This window comes from Cherax quadricarinatus, chromosome 3 (genome assembly GCF_038502225.1).
Source record: "Cherax quadricarinatus isolate ZL_2023a chromosome 3, ASM3850222v1, whole genome shotgun sequence".
NCBI lineage: Eukaryota > Metazoa > Arthropoda > Malacostraca > Decapoda > Parastacidae > Cherax > Cherax quadricarinatus.
The window spans coordinates 22,731,773-22,749,208 of record NC_091294.1 but is presented as its reverse complement, the minus strand read 5'-3'; the positions used below and the strand labels follow the sequence as shown (position 1 = coordinate 22,749,208).

The 17,436-nt window shown below is 38.0% G+C and overlaps 1 protein-coding gene across 4 annotated transcripts in view; it reads right to left on the bottom strand.

Moving 5' to 3' along the window:
• The window catches only part of LOC128706606 (uncharacterized), a 168,921-nt gene that overhangs the window by 124,387 nt on the left and 27,098 nt on the right, over positions 1-17,436 (bottom strand). For 2 of the 4 annotated variants that reach the window (XM_070090780.1, XM_070090789.1), the window contains exon 3: positions 10,780-10,932. The exons of the other annotated variants lie outside the window; for them this stretch is intronic. In XM_070090780.1, the coding sequence (XP_069946881.1) occupies positions 10,780-10,932 (153 nt within the window). The remainder of the gene's footprint in view (positions 1-10,779; positions 10,933-17,436) is intronic. 4 annotated transcript variants of the gene reach the window in all.

The following is a 17,436-nucleotide window of genomic DNA, read 5'->3' as shown; positions in this document are numbered from 1 at the left end:
CATTTTCTTCCAAAACAGGCCTGTTTCATCACAATTAAACACTTGTTCAGGTTTCAGTCCTTCACTGTCTATGTACTCCTTGAATTCCTGCACATATTTTTCAGCTGCTTTGTGGTCCGAACTGGCAGCCTCACCATGCCTTATCACACTATGTATGCCACTACGCTTCTTAAATCTCTCAAACCAACCTTTGCTGGCCTTAAATTCACTCACATCATCACTAGTTGCAGGCATTTTTTTAATTAAATCCTCATGCAACTTCCTAGCCTTTTCACTTATGGCTCTCCTGCTATCTGTTTTTCATTTATCCATACCAATAAGAGTCTCTCAACATCTTCCATCACTTGCGATCTCTGTTTCGAAAACACAGTTGAACCTTTGGCAAGAACAGCTTTCTTGATTGCCGTTTTGTTGGACACAATAGAAGCGATGGTTGATTGGGGTTTACTATACAACCTGGCCAGCTCGGAGACACGCACTCCACTTTCATACTTAGCAATGATCTCTTTCTTCATCTCTATAGTAATTCTCACCCTTATTCCTGTAGGGTTGGCACTAGAAGCTTTCTTGGGGCCCATGGTCACTTATTTTGCAGATAAAATCACCAAAAACACCGTAATAATACGAAATGTTCCGATTGTATGCTTGGATGTTACCACGGAGGCTGGCTGGTAAACAATGCCACCGGCGGAACATGTGAGGCTGGCTCAGGCCACACATTAGACGCGTCTCGGACGAATAGCGTTGAGTGGGTTTTTTAGGGGTATGCGAGGCAAAATCTTAGCGATAAAATGTATCGGTATGTGGATTTAAAGTTATGTGATGCCAACGGTATGCGGGGGTCCACTGCATCTACATTTTTGGGCATAAGACACAAAATATCATCAACATATCTGAACCATTTAGCTCTATTAGGGAGGATTGTGTTAAGCAACCTTGTTTCAAAAAATTCCATGTACAAATGGACAAATAATTTTTTAAATTTTCTTGGGTAGAATAGTTTGTTGATGGGTTGTGCGAAGGACCTGTCCAGTCGGGCCGGAGCGCGTCAGGTGTTTAACCGTTGTGGGATCTGATAGTGAGGTGTTGGCCAGACCCCTTATATACCTTCCTTGGATGCTTTACTTTCATAGTTCGTTGATAATGTGAGTAGTCACGAAAGCACTTGGAATTTCTCTATTCTTTCACGGTGGTTGTTTTGCATATTCTGAAATCACCTGTTTACTGTGATCTTATTGCATTAATGGATACCACACGACTCTTCAGAATGTTCTCGATAAGCTTTCCTAATCATATATCTTTTGTTTCCCAGTTTTCTTCCGCACTGATCAAGTCCCTTAAGTTAAAAATTTGACTTAATTTTTTAAAAAATTGTTTAAATGAACAAGTTCTGCCCAAGTCTCTTTTACCCAATAGACTCCTTGACATGAGAGATCATCCTTTTGATGATTTTATGAGAATTATTCTTCAGAAACATATTGAAATAACTAAAATCAGGCCATTCCATCAGAATGGAAACACAGTATGTTGGATCATTGCTATAATAAACTCAGAAGAATTTGTAATGAACTCAAAAACAAACTACAAAGAAAATTAGACATTTTAATTGAAAATAGTGATTGGACAAAGCATGCTAATAAAAATTTTGTAATTAACTTATCAGATGAAATTTTAGACAAAAATACAACTGCTGCTCTAGGTTTTGGCCTAAGTTTTGCAACTTCAAAAAAACTTAATTATGTTGAAATTGCAAAAGCCTTTTGTAACTTTGAAAAATTTTCTGATTTATCCCCTGATGAAATTAATATTAGTAAAGGAATGGTATATAACTCTATGTTAAAACCAAACATTCCCAATTGCCCTCAAAGATTCTTTAAGTCTTATGATACACTTAATAACAATAAAAATTTGCGCCTTACTAAAGCAGACAAAATAAATGCAATAGTAATTATGAAAGAAAATGATTACCAAGAAAAAACGAATAATTTCTTAGATGATACTGAAACCTATTCAAAACTTAGAAAAAATCCCCTAGAAACCATTAACAGCAATTTCAATAAAACAATAAAACTTCTACTGAAAGGCAAAGATGAATTAGTCAAATAATTTACTTCCACTAATCCATCTTTACCTTACATGTATGGACTAATAAAAACACACAAACCAGGGAATCCAGTCAGACCAATCATTAGCTCCATAGAGTCAGTTTCATATAAATTATCCAAATGGCTTGTTGATATTTTGAGCCCTATTGTTGGCAAAATTTCTAACTTTAATGTTAAAAACAACATAGACTTAGTTGATAAATTAAACTCCTTGACTGACTTAAATGATTTTAACATGGTTAGTTTTGATGTTACTTCCTTGTTTATGAAAGTTCCTGTTGATGATTTATTAAGTTTCTTATCTGAAGAACTCGTTAACTATGATTTACCATTGCCAGTTCCTACTATCATTAAACTTATTAAACTTTGCATTGTTGATGCAAAATTTGTATTTAATGATAAGTTTTACACTCAGAAGTTTGGTATGGCAATGGGAAATCCTCTTTCACCTGTTCTTAGTAACCTATATATGGAATTTTTTGAAACAAGGTTGCTTAACACAATCCTCCCTAATAGAGCTAAATGGTTCAGATATGTTGATGATATTTTGTGTCTTATGCCCAAAAATGTAGATATACACCATTTCCTTGGAAAATTAAATAGCTTAGCCCATTCTATAAACTTTACTGTTGAGTTTGAAGAAAATAACTCATTGCCTTTTCTAGATGTTTTAATTATTAAGGATAATAATGAATTCAAATTTAAAATTTACAGAAAACCTACAAATAACTATTCATATGTCCACTATTATTCTTCGCATCAAGATAGAGTCAAACTGTCTGTTTTCTCATCAATGTTTCTGAGAGCTTTACGAATTTGTAGTCCTGAGTTCATAGATGAGGAAATATCCAAAATTTATGAAATAGGTAATGATTTAAAATACCCAAGAATTTTTTTTTTTTTTTTCAACAAGTCGGCCGTCTCCCACCGAGGCAGGGTGACCCAAAAAAGAAAGAAAATCCCCAAAAAGAAAATACTTTCATCATCATTCAACACTTTCACCACACTCACACATAATCACTGTTTTTGCAGAGGTGCTCAGAATACAACAGTTTAGAAGCATATACGTATAAAGATACACAACATATCCCTCCAAACTGCCAATATCCCAAACCCCTCCTTTAAAGTGCAGGCATTGTACTTCCCATTTCCAGGACTCAAGTCCGACTATATGAAAATAACCGGTTTCCCTGAATCCCTTCACTAAATATTACCCTGCTCACACTCCAACAGATCGTCAGGTCCCAAGTACCATTCGTCTCCATTCACTCCTATCTAACACGCTCACGCACGCTTGCTGGAAGTCCAAGCCCCTTGCCCACAAAGCCTCCTTTACCCCCTCTCTTCAACCCTTTTGAGGACGACCCCTACCCCGCCTTCCTTCCCCTATAGATTTATATGCTTTCCATGTCATTCTACTTTGATCCATTCTTTCTAAATGACCAAACCACCTCAACAACCCCTCTTCTGCCCTCTGACTAACACTTTTATTAACTCCACACCTTTTCCTAATTTCCACACTCCGAATTTTCTGCATAATACTTACACCACACATTGCCCTTAAACAGAACATCTCCACTGCCTCCAACCCTCTCCTCGCTGCTGCATTTACCACTCAAGCTTCACACCCATATAAGAGTGTTGGTACTACTATACTTTCATACATTCCCTTCTTTGCCTCCATAGATAACGTTTTTTGACTCCACATATACCTCAACGCACCACTCACCTTTTTTTCCTCATCAATTCTATGATTAACCTCATCCTTCATAAATCCATCCACTGACACGTCAACTCCCAAGTATCTGAAAACATTCACTTCTTCCATACTCCTCCTCCCCAATTTGATATCCAATTTTTCTTTATCTAAATCATTTGATACCCTCATCACCTTACTCTTTTCTATGCTCACTTTCAACTTTCTACCTTTACACACATTCCCAAATTCATCCACTAACCTTTGCAATTTTTCTTTAGAATCTCCCACAAGCACAGTATCATCAGCAAAAAGTGACTGTGTCAATTCCCATTTTGAATTTGATTCCCCAAAATTTAATCCCACCCCTCTCCCGAACACCCTAGCATTTACTTCCTTTACAACCCCATCTATAAATATATTAAACAGCCATGGTGACATTACACATCCCTGTCTAAGACCTACTTTTACCTGGAAGTAGTCTCCCTCTCTTCTACACACCCTAACCTGAGCCTCACTATCCTCAAAAAAACTCTTTACAGCATTTAATAACTTACCACCTATTCCATATACTTGCAACATCTGCCATATTGCTCCTCTATCCACTCTATCATATGCCTTTTCTAAATCCATAAAAGCAATAAAAACTTCCCTACCTTTATCTAAATACTGTTCACATATATGCTTCAATGTAAACACTTGATCTACACATCCCCTACCCACTCTGAAACCTCCTTGCTCATCCGCAATCCTACATTCTGTCTTACCTCTAATTCTTTCAATTATAACCCTACCGTACACTTTTCCTGGTATACTCAGTAAACTTATTCCTCTATAATTTTTACAATCTCTTTTGTCCCCTTTCCCTTTATATGAAGGGACTATACATGCTCTCCGCCAATCCCTAGGTACCTTCCCCTCTTTCATACATTTATTAAACAAAAGTACCAACCACTCCAACACTATATACCCCCTGCTTTTAACATTTCTGTCATGATCCCATCAGTTCCAGCTGCTTTACCCCCTTTCATTCTACGTAATGCCTCACGTACCTCCACACTTACATTCTGCTCTTCTTCACTCCTAAAAGATGGTATACCTCCCTGACCAGTGCCTGAAATTACCGCCTCTCTTTCTTCCTTAACATTTAAAAGTTCCTCAAAATATTCTCGCCATCTACCTAATACCTCCATCTCCCCATCAACTAACTCCCCTACTCTGTTTTTAACTGACAAATCCATACTTTCCTTAGGCTTTCTTAACTTGTTTAACTCACTCCAAAATTTTTTCTTATTTTCATTAAAATTTCTTGACAGTGCCTCTCCCACTCTATCATCTGCTCTCCTTTTGCACTCTCTCACCACTCTCTTCACCTTTCTTTTACTCTCCATATACTCTGCTCTTCTTATAACACTTCTGCTTTGTAAAAACCTCTCATAAGCTACCTTTTTCTCTTTTATCACACCCTTTACTTCATCATTCCACCAATCACTCCTCTTTCCTCCTGCCCCCACCCTCCTATAACCACAAACTTCTGCCCCACATTCTAATACTGCGTTTTTAAAATTATTCCAACCCTCTTCAACCCCCCACACTACTCATCTATGCACTAGCTCACGTTTCTGCCAATAGTCGCTTATATCTCACCCGAACTTTCTCCTCCCTTAGTTTATACACTTTCACCTCCCTCTTACTTGTTGTTGCCACCTTCCTCTTTTCCCATCTACCTCTTAATCTAACTGTAGCTATAACTAAATAATGATCCGATATATCAGTTGCCCCTCTATAAACATGTACATCCTGGAGCCTACCCATCAACCTTTTATCCACCAATACATAATCTAATAAACTACTTTCATTACATGCTTTAAATATCGTATATTAATTAAGTTTGGGACAGGGAGCCAGGACTACCTACACCTGACTTCCTACAAATAAGTACAAGGGTAGCGCATGGTGTCATGATTCATTTTGACCCATACAAGTTCTAGGACGCGAGTCGTATTCAAATGAAGGTCGCATGCCAAGCAAATATTTCGTGTCCAAACGGGACGTATACCAAGTTGGATTTATTCCAAAGCGGACGGATGCCGAGGTACCACTGTAATATGCTTTGCCACTTTTTCCTTGAATGTCTCAAAAGTTATCTACCTATTTACTGAAGACACGCTAATAATAATGAATGGGATGAAACAATTTTCATAATAAACATTCAACAGGTGCTAAAGTGTAATAGTTCACAATTTTGCCATTATATACCAAAGCTCATTTATTTGATTACCACTTTATTGTTCACCACAACTTATATTAGTCCCTTTTATATTGTTTTTCCTAATTCTAACTTTAAAGAATTACCTTTAAAGTACTACCTACTATTATATTCTCAAGCTCCATTATTTGATCATCACTTTATTTGTTCACCACAAATTATTTTAGTCCCTTTTATATTGTCTCCTTTATTTTAGCTTCAAAAAAAAAAAAAAAAACTACCTTAGCTCATTATTTTTACATTTGTTAAATAATTCAGGTGCTATTTTTTAGCTTTAGACTATTTACTTTGTTTTATACTTAATTCTAACTATAGATTCACTACAAATCTTATGATAACAAGCATTGATCCTGATACCAACCTCTTATTTAATGACTTAAAAAATTTCAAACAGTAACTGTAATTACTACACAGCAGAACAATCAAAGGCACTTCTCAGAGCTAACAACAACATAACTATCTTTAACTACAATATCAGATCTTTAAGCAAGCATTATGATGACCTCATAGCATTATTAAATTCCTTGCATGCCAATATGTCCATCATTACACTAACTGAAACCGGCTAAGCCTGATACTTCAGATGTCTATGCCATTCCTGGTTACACAGCCATACACAACTGTAGGCCAGATCAACAAGGGGGTGGCACAGCTATATACTACTCAGGCCAACTAGAATGTATCACTAATACTTGCACAAGGGATGAACATGGGGAATATATAATAGCTAAATTCAAATCCAAATACCTACAAAAACCTCTCACATTGATAAACATCTACAGAGTTCCACAGTCAAACATTAGCCAATTTAGTCAAAACCTAGGAAGTATGATAACTGATGCACGCATGAACAAAGATCACTTACTACTCTCAGGTGACTTCAGTATAAATCTCCTACAAGACCAGGACCCACACGTTACTGAATTCACAAACACTATGAGTAATTTCATGTTACTACCAACAGTAACAAAACCTACAAGAGTTACAGAGACTAGTGTTTCCCTACTAGACCACATCTGGACCAACACCATATCCCCTTTAAAATCAGGAATAATTACAGATAATACCACAGACCACTACACTACTTTCCTCATAACAACTCTTGGTAAATTACCCCAAGACACTACTAAAGTCACCTTCAGACTTCACAATGAGGCAGCCATTAATAACTTCACAACAGCAGTAACAAACATTGACTGGGCACACTGAGCTAGAAATCTATACAGATATTGACGAATGTATTAATAATTTTCTAAAAAAGACCCAATACCTTTATAACAAGCACTGCCCTAAAAAAACTAAACAGATGGCAGCTAAGAGACTGAACAGTCCCTGGCTAACACCCAGCATTCTCAAATCCATAAATACAAAACACCGATATGAAAAACAGTACAGAATGGGTCACATAACCAGAGACCAAACAAAACGTTACTCGTCAATCCTAACCAGCCTGATAAGAAGGGCAAAAAAATTGTATTACGAGAACAGATTATCCAGCTTACGAGGTGATATAAAAAAGACCTGGAAAACCCTATCAGAAATTCTGGGAACAAAAAAGATATCATGAAATAGCGAAATAAAATTAGCAAAATCAGATGAACCCCAACTCCCACCAACAGAAACAGCAAACAGACTCGATGATTTCTTCTCCACTATAGGACAAAACCTTGCCAATAAAATCCCAAGCTCAGATACCCCACCAAATGACTACCTCACTGGCAACTACCCGAACACACTGTTCCTAGCTCCGACTAACCCATACGAAGTCTCCCTTATTATCAACGCACTAAAAAACAAGGCAGGAGATTTAAATACCTTACCACCCTTTATATACAAAGAAGTGTCACAAGTGCTATCACCAATCATTGCAACACTCTTTAACAAATCCATTGAATCCTCCACTTTCCCTACAGTTCTCAAAATAGCAAGGGTCACCCCGATCCATAAAGGAGGGGACCAAACAGAGTTGAATAACTCTAGGCCAATATCCAACTTACACCCTCTCTCAAAAATCTTCGAAAAATTAATTCATAAACGAATCTACTCCTACCTCATCTCCCAAAACATACTCAACCCCTGCCAATTTGGATTCAGGCCTAATAAAAATACTAATGATGCTATTATACACATGCTAGAACATATATACACTGCAACAGAGAAAAAAGAAGTACCAAAAAAGAAGTACCACTGGGGATCTTCATTGACTTACGTAAAGCTTTTGATACAGTTGACCATGACTTGCTCCACATAAAACTGTCACACTATGGTATAAGAGGGCACTCCCTCAACTACCTCAAGTCATACCTCAGCAACAGAAGCCAATATGTGTACGTAAATGGGGCAAACTCTTCCGCACAACCAATTACAGTTGGCGTCCCACAGGGAAGTGTCCTTGGTCCTCTTCTCTTTCTCATATACATAAATGACCTACCAAATGCTTCGCAATTACTCAAACCCACACTATTTGCAGATGACACTACATACGTCTTCTCTCACCCGAGCCCAGTCACGCTAGCCAATACTGTAAATACCAAATTACAGAAAATATCTACCTGGATGAGGACTAACAAACTTACACTAAACATTGACAAAACCTACTTCATTCAGTTTGGTAACAGAGCTACAGATGTCCCTCTTAACATAATGATAAACGAATCACCTATCACAAAGCTAACAGAGGGAAAATTCTTAGGAATCCACCTTGATAATAGACTCAAATTTCATACACATATACAACAAATTTCTAAGAAAATTTCCAAGACTGTAGGCATACTATCGAAGATACGGTACTATGTTCCACAGTCAGCCCTCCTGGCCCTATATCACTCTCTTATTTACCCCTATCTCACCTATGGAATTTGTGTATGGGGCTCAACAACAATTAACCATCTCAGACCACTAATTACCCAACAAAAGGCTGCAGTCAGAATTATAACAAATTCCCACTACAGGCAGCACACTCCACCAATATTCAAAACACTAAACCTACTCACCATACAAAACATCCATACTTATTACTGCACCTATTACATACATAGAACACTTAACTCTGATATTAACCCTCCCCTCAAACATCTCCTTGCCAACCTCAACAGAACACATGACCATAACACAAGGCACAGATCACTCTTTGATATTCCTCGTGTCCATCTCATGCTATGCAAAAACTCAATGCACATAAAAGGCCCTAAAATCTGGAATTCATTACCTGTAAATATAAAAGAAACACTACCTGTTTATAAATTCAAGTCTCTTCTCAAAGATCACTTACTCACCCAAAACCAAATAAATACTGAATAACTGAACCTTATAAATTGTATATCTTAAATGTTTCTCACAATTATATCACATAAATGTTAAACCTAAGACCCAATCTAACTTTGTTATTTTTTAAATACACTACCTAACAGAATACTCCATTCTACTGAATGTACAGCAATGCATGCAACAATATGACCTGTCTTTGTAATACTTATTTGTGCTTTAGGGTTATCTGTTTACAATAATATTTTATCACTGATTACATCATTGCTTAGTTAATCTTAAGTTAATTTTAAGCCAGCCCATAATGCTATGCATATAAGTGGCTTTGGCATGCTGCTCTTACCTGTATTTTTTTGTACCGCTGTATGTATGCTCAAATTACTAAATAAATAAATAAATAAACAGTGATTAGGGGGGTGGGGTAAAGAGTAGATATTTTATCACATGTCCACAACTTACTAACTTCATTTTTTGAGAGGATGAAAATAAGGCATATTACAATATTTTCCTGCATAATAAAATCAGTTTAGCTTTGTTTAGGTGTGTCATTTCCTTCAGACTTCCTACAATTTATTAATACTACTCACCATTCACTATAAGTTAAGGACAAAATATTTTAAGGTAAGTAATAAGTGTACTGTATATGGATTTTACCTTTATTTTTTTAGGCCTAGCTTTTTTGCTCACTTAATACATGATAGTGTAAACATTTTATTAGGCTTTTATATGCATTTTGAAGTGAATAAAAGGCTGTTTCACTTTATGGTGATTTTCACTTTATGGTAGTAGCTTGGACCTAACTTGCCATATAACTGGGGCCTTACTGTACATATAAATAAACCTTATTTTCCACCAAGTACAATATACAGTATAAAATAAATACAACAGGGAAACTATTGCCCACCAAGTATGCTAAATGAACATGAAGGGCATATTAACAAAATAACATATATCAGATGTTTCATTAATTTCCATTTTTATCTGCAGATCTTTGGCAGCAAGCTTCCTACCTTTCAATATTCTTTTGTGTCTCTGCTGCTACTACACCATTCTTGTTCAGAATTATAAACAAATACTATAGTCCTGCCTGAATAAGCAGAACAAAATCCAGTAAAAATAAGCTCTACTTACAATACACCACTCAATAATACTTAATGGAGTTAAAGCTAAAGAAAAAACAAAAAACTAACTACTTTGCAAAGTGTGGTGGCTTGTGAAACTTGGAATTACAAGTTGAGGGCTCTCTGGCATGTACTGTAGGACAGATACAACCACATCAGTCTACATCATATTAAGAATAAAATACCAAGTTTTATTTACTACCCAAAAGGCTAGCATTATTGGCTAGCTCACAAAGGTGATAACTAAAACTACCTCTGCCCGACACATCTACTCATCCTCGACTAAGATGATCAGGAGTTAGGGCAAAGGCTTTAAGTACTCACTTGTGATGGTGCTCATGGCCATTGGTATGAGGCGTGGCAGGCAGGTGGCGGGCAGTGGGCGGGTGTTTAGGAGTAGAGCTGAGGGATAGTGATGAAGATTTACGCGGACGTGGGACAGGGGGGGTAGTCACTCGGGGTGCTAACAAGCCGTCCCTAGAATGAGCAAGCTATTTAGAAAATGACATCAAATTTGATGAACAGGAAAACAAGACTAAGATAAAGAAGAGTGAAGCCATAATGAGCCATTGTTCGCTACAAGAAAGAACAGGTGAAACAAGGCGTGAGGATGATCTAGTGACTGGCTGTAAACCTAAGCTGATGACACCAAGCAAACTTACACAACATGCAGCATCAGAGTCACAATCTTGAGATAACAACACTAGGCTATTTCTTGCAAAACCATGTTTTAAAAATTTATAATTGCTGTATATATTAAAGCACTCTACATGCACCATCGCAACTTTGAGGATGATGACATGCATTATGTATCCATGGAGAAAAAAATATAACCAAAATAGATTTTAAGGATTTCTTAGAAGACTTGATGTATGTGATTAATCCAGTTTACCTGGGAATAAGTAAGTTTAGTAGACCAAAATTTAAGAACATTAGTCCTGAGTATAACTCATATCCTTTGCACTAGTACCATGGAAATGGTCACCATGTAATGTCAAAAGGCAGAAAATTAAAAAAAAAAATTAGGCACTCCCTTCCAATGCAAAGGGACGAAAGAAAATACATTCACCATCACTCATTTCCTAGTTGTCTTTCTAGAAGTGCATGGGCATCACAATTCAAATAATCCACAAAATTGCAAGACCCCACACAACCTTCAGAGTGCAAATGCATCAGAAGCATATATACTGTGGGGTGCAACTTGAAATAAAACAGCATAGTTGGATAAAGAACTTACTTGAGTATCTAAATTTGAGAATGAAAAGTAGCACATCAAGTATGCCCATACATACCTGTTTTAAATGCTTAATGATAAGCCTGGGTCAGGAAGGCCAATCTTTGATGAGGAAATAGCTACATACAGCATACTAATGTAAGTAATTTTATTTCATAAAAAATCATAAATAAATAATCATTTTTTAAGCATGATTTTAAATAAGTACAAAATAATGCACAATGGGAAGGAATAAATGTTAAGTCCAGAAGAGGCAACTGCCCACAAATACACCTAGATAGTAGATTAAGCTGTAAAAGCTGAGCCAGAGTACGAGTAGCCTGGAGTGTACCAATACATTAACAGCAAAGTACGAGCAGCCTGGGAGTGTACCAATACAGTAACAGCAAAGTACGGGTAGCCTGGGAGTGTAACAATACAGTAACAGCATCTGGAGGTGCTTCCAAATTACTTCTTCAGAAATTCTCTCTCATATTCAGAATACAGTGCATGTTTGTGGTAAATGAATTACAGAAAATTTAAAATAATAAAAACTGGACACCTCTTATCCAGACAAAAATAAAAACTGAATTCAAGATTTTTCTGAATTAAAATTTAGATTTTTTATCTGAATAATTCTAATAGTAACATACAAAAATTTATTATCTCTGTTTTTTAAAAATCTGAAATTAAAGAGATTTTCAGAGTTGATATTTAGAATTTTTTATTCTTATTAGAAAGAAGTAAAATTTTAGAGGTCTAATTATATACTGTACAGTTCTGAACCCTCTAAAAAAAGAAAAAGCCTTCGAATAGGAAACACAATACTGGATAATGATGATGATGATTAAAAACTGAAGGGCATTTTACAAAATCTCACTTATTCACCCAATTTTCCATGGTGCCCTTCTCCTGGCTTGGTGTACGATCCCTAAATTACAGACAACCCATAATATTTCCTCTAAAATGAGCTCAATGGCTTTCCCTGCCCAAATATTTTTTTTTTCTGGGCATTTTTTCTTGTGAGTACAACAATTAATCAGATTAGAGTGATACAGTGGACCCCCGAATTACGTCGTCGTCGGATTTCGTAATATTCGGAATAAGTAACTTTTTTCTTCAAAATATTGGCTCGTTGATCGTCAATGAACTTGGTACAGTGGTCCCTCAATTATCGTCCTTAATCCGTTCCTGGAAGTGGGACTATTATCAAAATAGACAATTTTCAAATCAATTTTCCCCATAAGAAATAATGTAAATCCAATTAATTCGTTCCAGACACCCAGAAGCATCAACAACAATTTTTTTTTTTTACCTAAAAGATAGATTTACATGCACAAAAGAATGAACATTCAACATGACAGATACCTTTATTGAAGGCTGTTGTTGATGAATGGATGACAGGGAGGAGGAGAGAGGGAAGAGAGGTTATTGTTTGGAAGGGGAATCCCCCTCCATAAGGACTCTAGGTCACTTCAGGGGTCACTTCCCTAGCATAAATATAGATTTACATGCAGAAAAGAATGCAAAATAAATGTAAAGCACTAATAAAATGTATAAATGAACAGTGGTAATAGGGGTAGTTGATGAGTGGAACGGTCTGCCTAGTAGGATGATCAAAGCTAAAACATTGGGTAGTTTCAAATTTAGGTTGGATAAATACACGAGTGAGAGGGGTTGGATTTGAGTCGGACCTGCACCTGAGCTTATTGCTTGGGTAGCATTTGTTCTGTTAGTGGGTTGGATTTGTGAAGGACTGGCCTAGTATGGGCCAGCAGGCTTATTGCAGTGCTCCTCCTTTCTTATGTTCTTATTGAAGACTTGTTTGTGTGAGGGAGGTATGGCAAGTTTATTGTTGGAGAATATGACAGTAATATCAACTCTACGGCTTATTTATCTATCACAATTCAACTAATATGACATAATAAACAATATTAATAACAAAAACATGGAATATACTCTAGAATGAATAAAATAAGTCATTACGTATGTCATGAGAGGTGTTGTGTTGTGTTGTTGTTGGGTGTATAAGGGCCACTGAGAGTAAGCCGTCCATAATGGTGGTGAAGCAGCAGCTGAGGCGGCAGTGTTTTCTGTAGCCCTATATAACTCCAACAACATTGGAGGAGTTGGTAGAATCGCTGAATCACTAAAGAAGGCACCCTGTACCACCATCACTACCACCTTCTACCACTATTACAACTGCTACCACCATCACTACCATCTTCTACCACTATTACAATTGCTACCACCATCACTACCACCGTCTACCACTATGACAACTGTTACCACCATCACTACTACCTTCTACCACCATCACTACCACCCTCTACCACCATCAACCACTATCACAATTGCTTCCACTCTGCCACGACCACCTTTGTATTTTTCTACAAACTTTTTCATAAATCATGTGTTTCTCACATTCTTTACCAAAGGGCTGGCACTAGAAGCTTTCTTTGGAGCCATGGAGATTTATTTAGCAGTTGCAAGCACTAAAACAAATTGAATATTATGAAATATTTCGTATGAACAAGTGAGGGGACCGTTGCTCACTGGTAAACAATGGCACATTGGCTGGAAAGAGAAACTGAGGCGGCTCAGAGCGTGAGTACGTGTCCCAGAAGAAGGACAATTAGCGAGTAAACCGACCATTTGCGAGCCAGTGTTTGGACGAGAATAACACGACGATTTCCGAAAAGGACGACTATCGAGCCAGACGATTATTGAGGGACCACTGTATTAGTCATTCGTACCAAACGTGTCCACACGGCCCAAGCGGTCCGACACACCATTTACAGCCAGTGTGCCATTGTTTATCAATCCAATGAGGACATTCATATGATATATTTTGTATTATTCCACTCTTTTTAGTGCTTGCAACTGCTAAACAAGCCACCATGGGCCCAAAGAAAGCTCTTAGTGCCAGCCAGCCCTTTGGTAAAGGGCTGAGAGAGAGGGGAGAATGTGCCTTTTTCAGTGATTCTGCAATATGTATGATATTAAAGCAGCAGGAGTCGATAAAGGCTATAGCACCAGCCAGTGATAAAGGGTAGCATTAACAGTGCAGCAAGTAAATTAAGTGATTAATTGATAGAAAAAGGACAGCACAAAACTGACTCCACCATTGTTGTTGGAGGTACATAGGGCTACTGAGTAACATTGCCACCTCTGCTGCCGCCTTCGCCACCACTCTTGACATTCTTAATGCCATATTTTAATCATTCTAAAGTATATATCATGTTTCTATGTTATTAATATTGTTTATTATGTCATATTAGATGAATTGTGCTAGATAAATAAGCCATAGAGCTGATATTAGTGTCATATTGAAGGACTATCTTGTCCTCTCTCCCAACACAATCCTAAGATACGCCAGAAACACTTTTTTGAGCGACAGGGGTCCAGTGACTCACAAGCTGATCCTAGTGGCATTAAAAAACAAAGGAGGGAAGTAGCCCAGGATAAAGACTTGGTACCTGAAGTCTTTATGGAAGGGGATTCCCCTTCCAAACAATTGTAAACTCCTCCGTGGTTGCAGGGGTCGAGTCTTAGCTCCTGGCCCCGCCTCTTCACCGGTTGCTCTTCACCGGTATGAGTGTGTGTGCGTGTGTGTGTATGAGTTTGTGTATGTATGTGTGTGTGTGTGTGTGTGTGTGTGTGTGTGTGTGTGTGTGTGTGTGTGTGTGTGTGTGTGTGTGTGTGTGTGTGTGTGTGTGTGTTTTTGTGTGTGTGTGTGTGTGTGTGTGTGTGTGTGTGTGTGTGTGTGTGTGTGTGTGTGTGTGTGTGTGTGTGTGTGTGTGTGTGTGTGTGTGTGTTTATGTGTGTGTGTGTGTGTATGGGTGTGTGTGTGTGTGTGTGTGTGTGTGTGTGTGTGTGTGTGTGTGTGTGTGTGTGTGTGTGTGTGTGTGTGTGTGTGTGTGTGTGTGTGTGTGTGTGTGTGTGTGTGTTTTTTTGTGTGTGTGTGTGTGTATGTGTGTGTGTGTGTGTGTGTGTGTGTGTGTGTGTGTGTGTGTGTGTGTGTGTGTGTGTGTGTGTGTGTGTGTGTGTGTGTGTGTGTGTGTGTGTGTGTGTGTGTGACTCAACAATCAATTTTTGCACCAATAACTCATTACAGTTGTGACCGGGTGTGGAAGTGTGAATTGCTCATTACACTATAATTTGTTCATGATTGTAGCCATGTATAAACGTAAGTAACCATTCTTACAGTATTCATTACCTTTGTAGCTTGTGAGTTCATTACCTTGTACCTAGTTCAGCCATCCAAACTTTGGGGCCCAGTCCCTGGATCCATTACGTACCTCTGTAATCTGTAAATACCTTTGTAACTTGTCATGATTGTGACTAGACTTACCTGGAGTTCATTACCTTTGTAAATTGTGAATTCATTACCTCTGTAACTTGCTCAGCTATCAAAACTTTGGAGTCCAGTCCCTGGACCAATTATGTACCTCTGTAATCTTTTGACTACCGCCCACAGGATGGGTATGGGGTGCATAATAAACATATTAAACTAACTAACTAAAACTCTCCCTCTACTCCTGTCTTCCATACATCACCATGTCCTCAATAAAGGTACGTGTGATATTATTGTTTTATTCTTCATGTATCATTGTTTTCTGCACAGGTAAATGTATATTTCATGTGGAAAACATTTTTTTAATACTTTTGGGTGTCTGAAACGAATTACTTGGATTTCCATTATTTCTTAGGGGAAAATTAACTGGGAATTCGTCAGATTTGGGTTCAGTCACTCTCTCTGGAATGGATTAATTACGAAAACCGGAGGTCTACTGTACTGTATTTTGAGAGATAAACATAGTTTTGAAGAAAATATCTGTAATAATATACATTTAATGAGAATAATTTTAATTATTTGCAAATTCAGGCTTCATAAGGATTCTCAGAAGGCAACTCTCACAAATTTCAAGGTTCAGCTGTGTACAGTGGACCCTCACCTAACGATATTAATTGGTACCCGAGAACGAATATCGTTAGGCGAGTTTTTTAGCGTTAGCTGAGGCAAAATGTTAGCGTTAAAATGTATCGTTAGGCAAATTTAACGTTATGCGATGCGTTCGTTAGGCGAGGGTCCACTGTACTACTTACTATTATATTCCCCTAGCTATCATACTGCATACCTGGAGTATACCTGGACAGAGTTCCAGGGGTCAACATCCCCACAGCCCAATCTGACCAGGCCTCATGCTGGATCAGGGCCTGATCATCCAGGCTGTTACTGCTGGCTGCATGCAATCCAACGTACGAACCACAGCCTGGCTGGTTAGGTACTGACTTTAGGTGCCCGTCCAGTACCTGCTTGCAGACAGCCAGGGGTCTATTGGTAACCCCCTTTATGTATGCTGGGAGGCAGCTGAACAGTCTTGGGCCCCTGACACTCATTGTGTTGTTTCTTATCGTGTTAGTGGCACCCCTGCTTTTCATTGGGGGGATGATGCATCGCCTGCCAAGTCTTTTGCTTTTGCAGGGAGTGATTTTTGCATGCAAGTTTGGTACTAATCCCTCTAGGATTTTCCAAGTGTATATAATCATGTATCTCTCCCGCCTGCGTTCTAGGAAGTACAGGTTGAGGAGCTTCAAGCGTTCCCGGTAATTGAGGCACTGTATCGCACTTATGCGCGCCGTGAAGGTTCTCTGTACATTTTCTAGGTCAGCAATTTCACCTGCCTTGAGGGTGCTGTTAGTGAGCAGCAATATTCCAGCCTAGATAGAACAAGCGACCTGAAGTGTCATCATGGGCTTGGCAT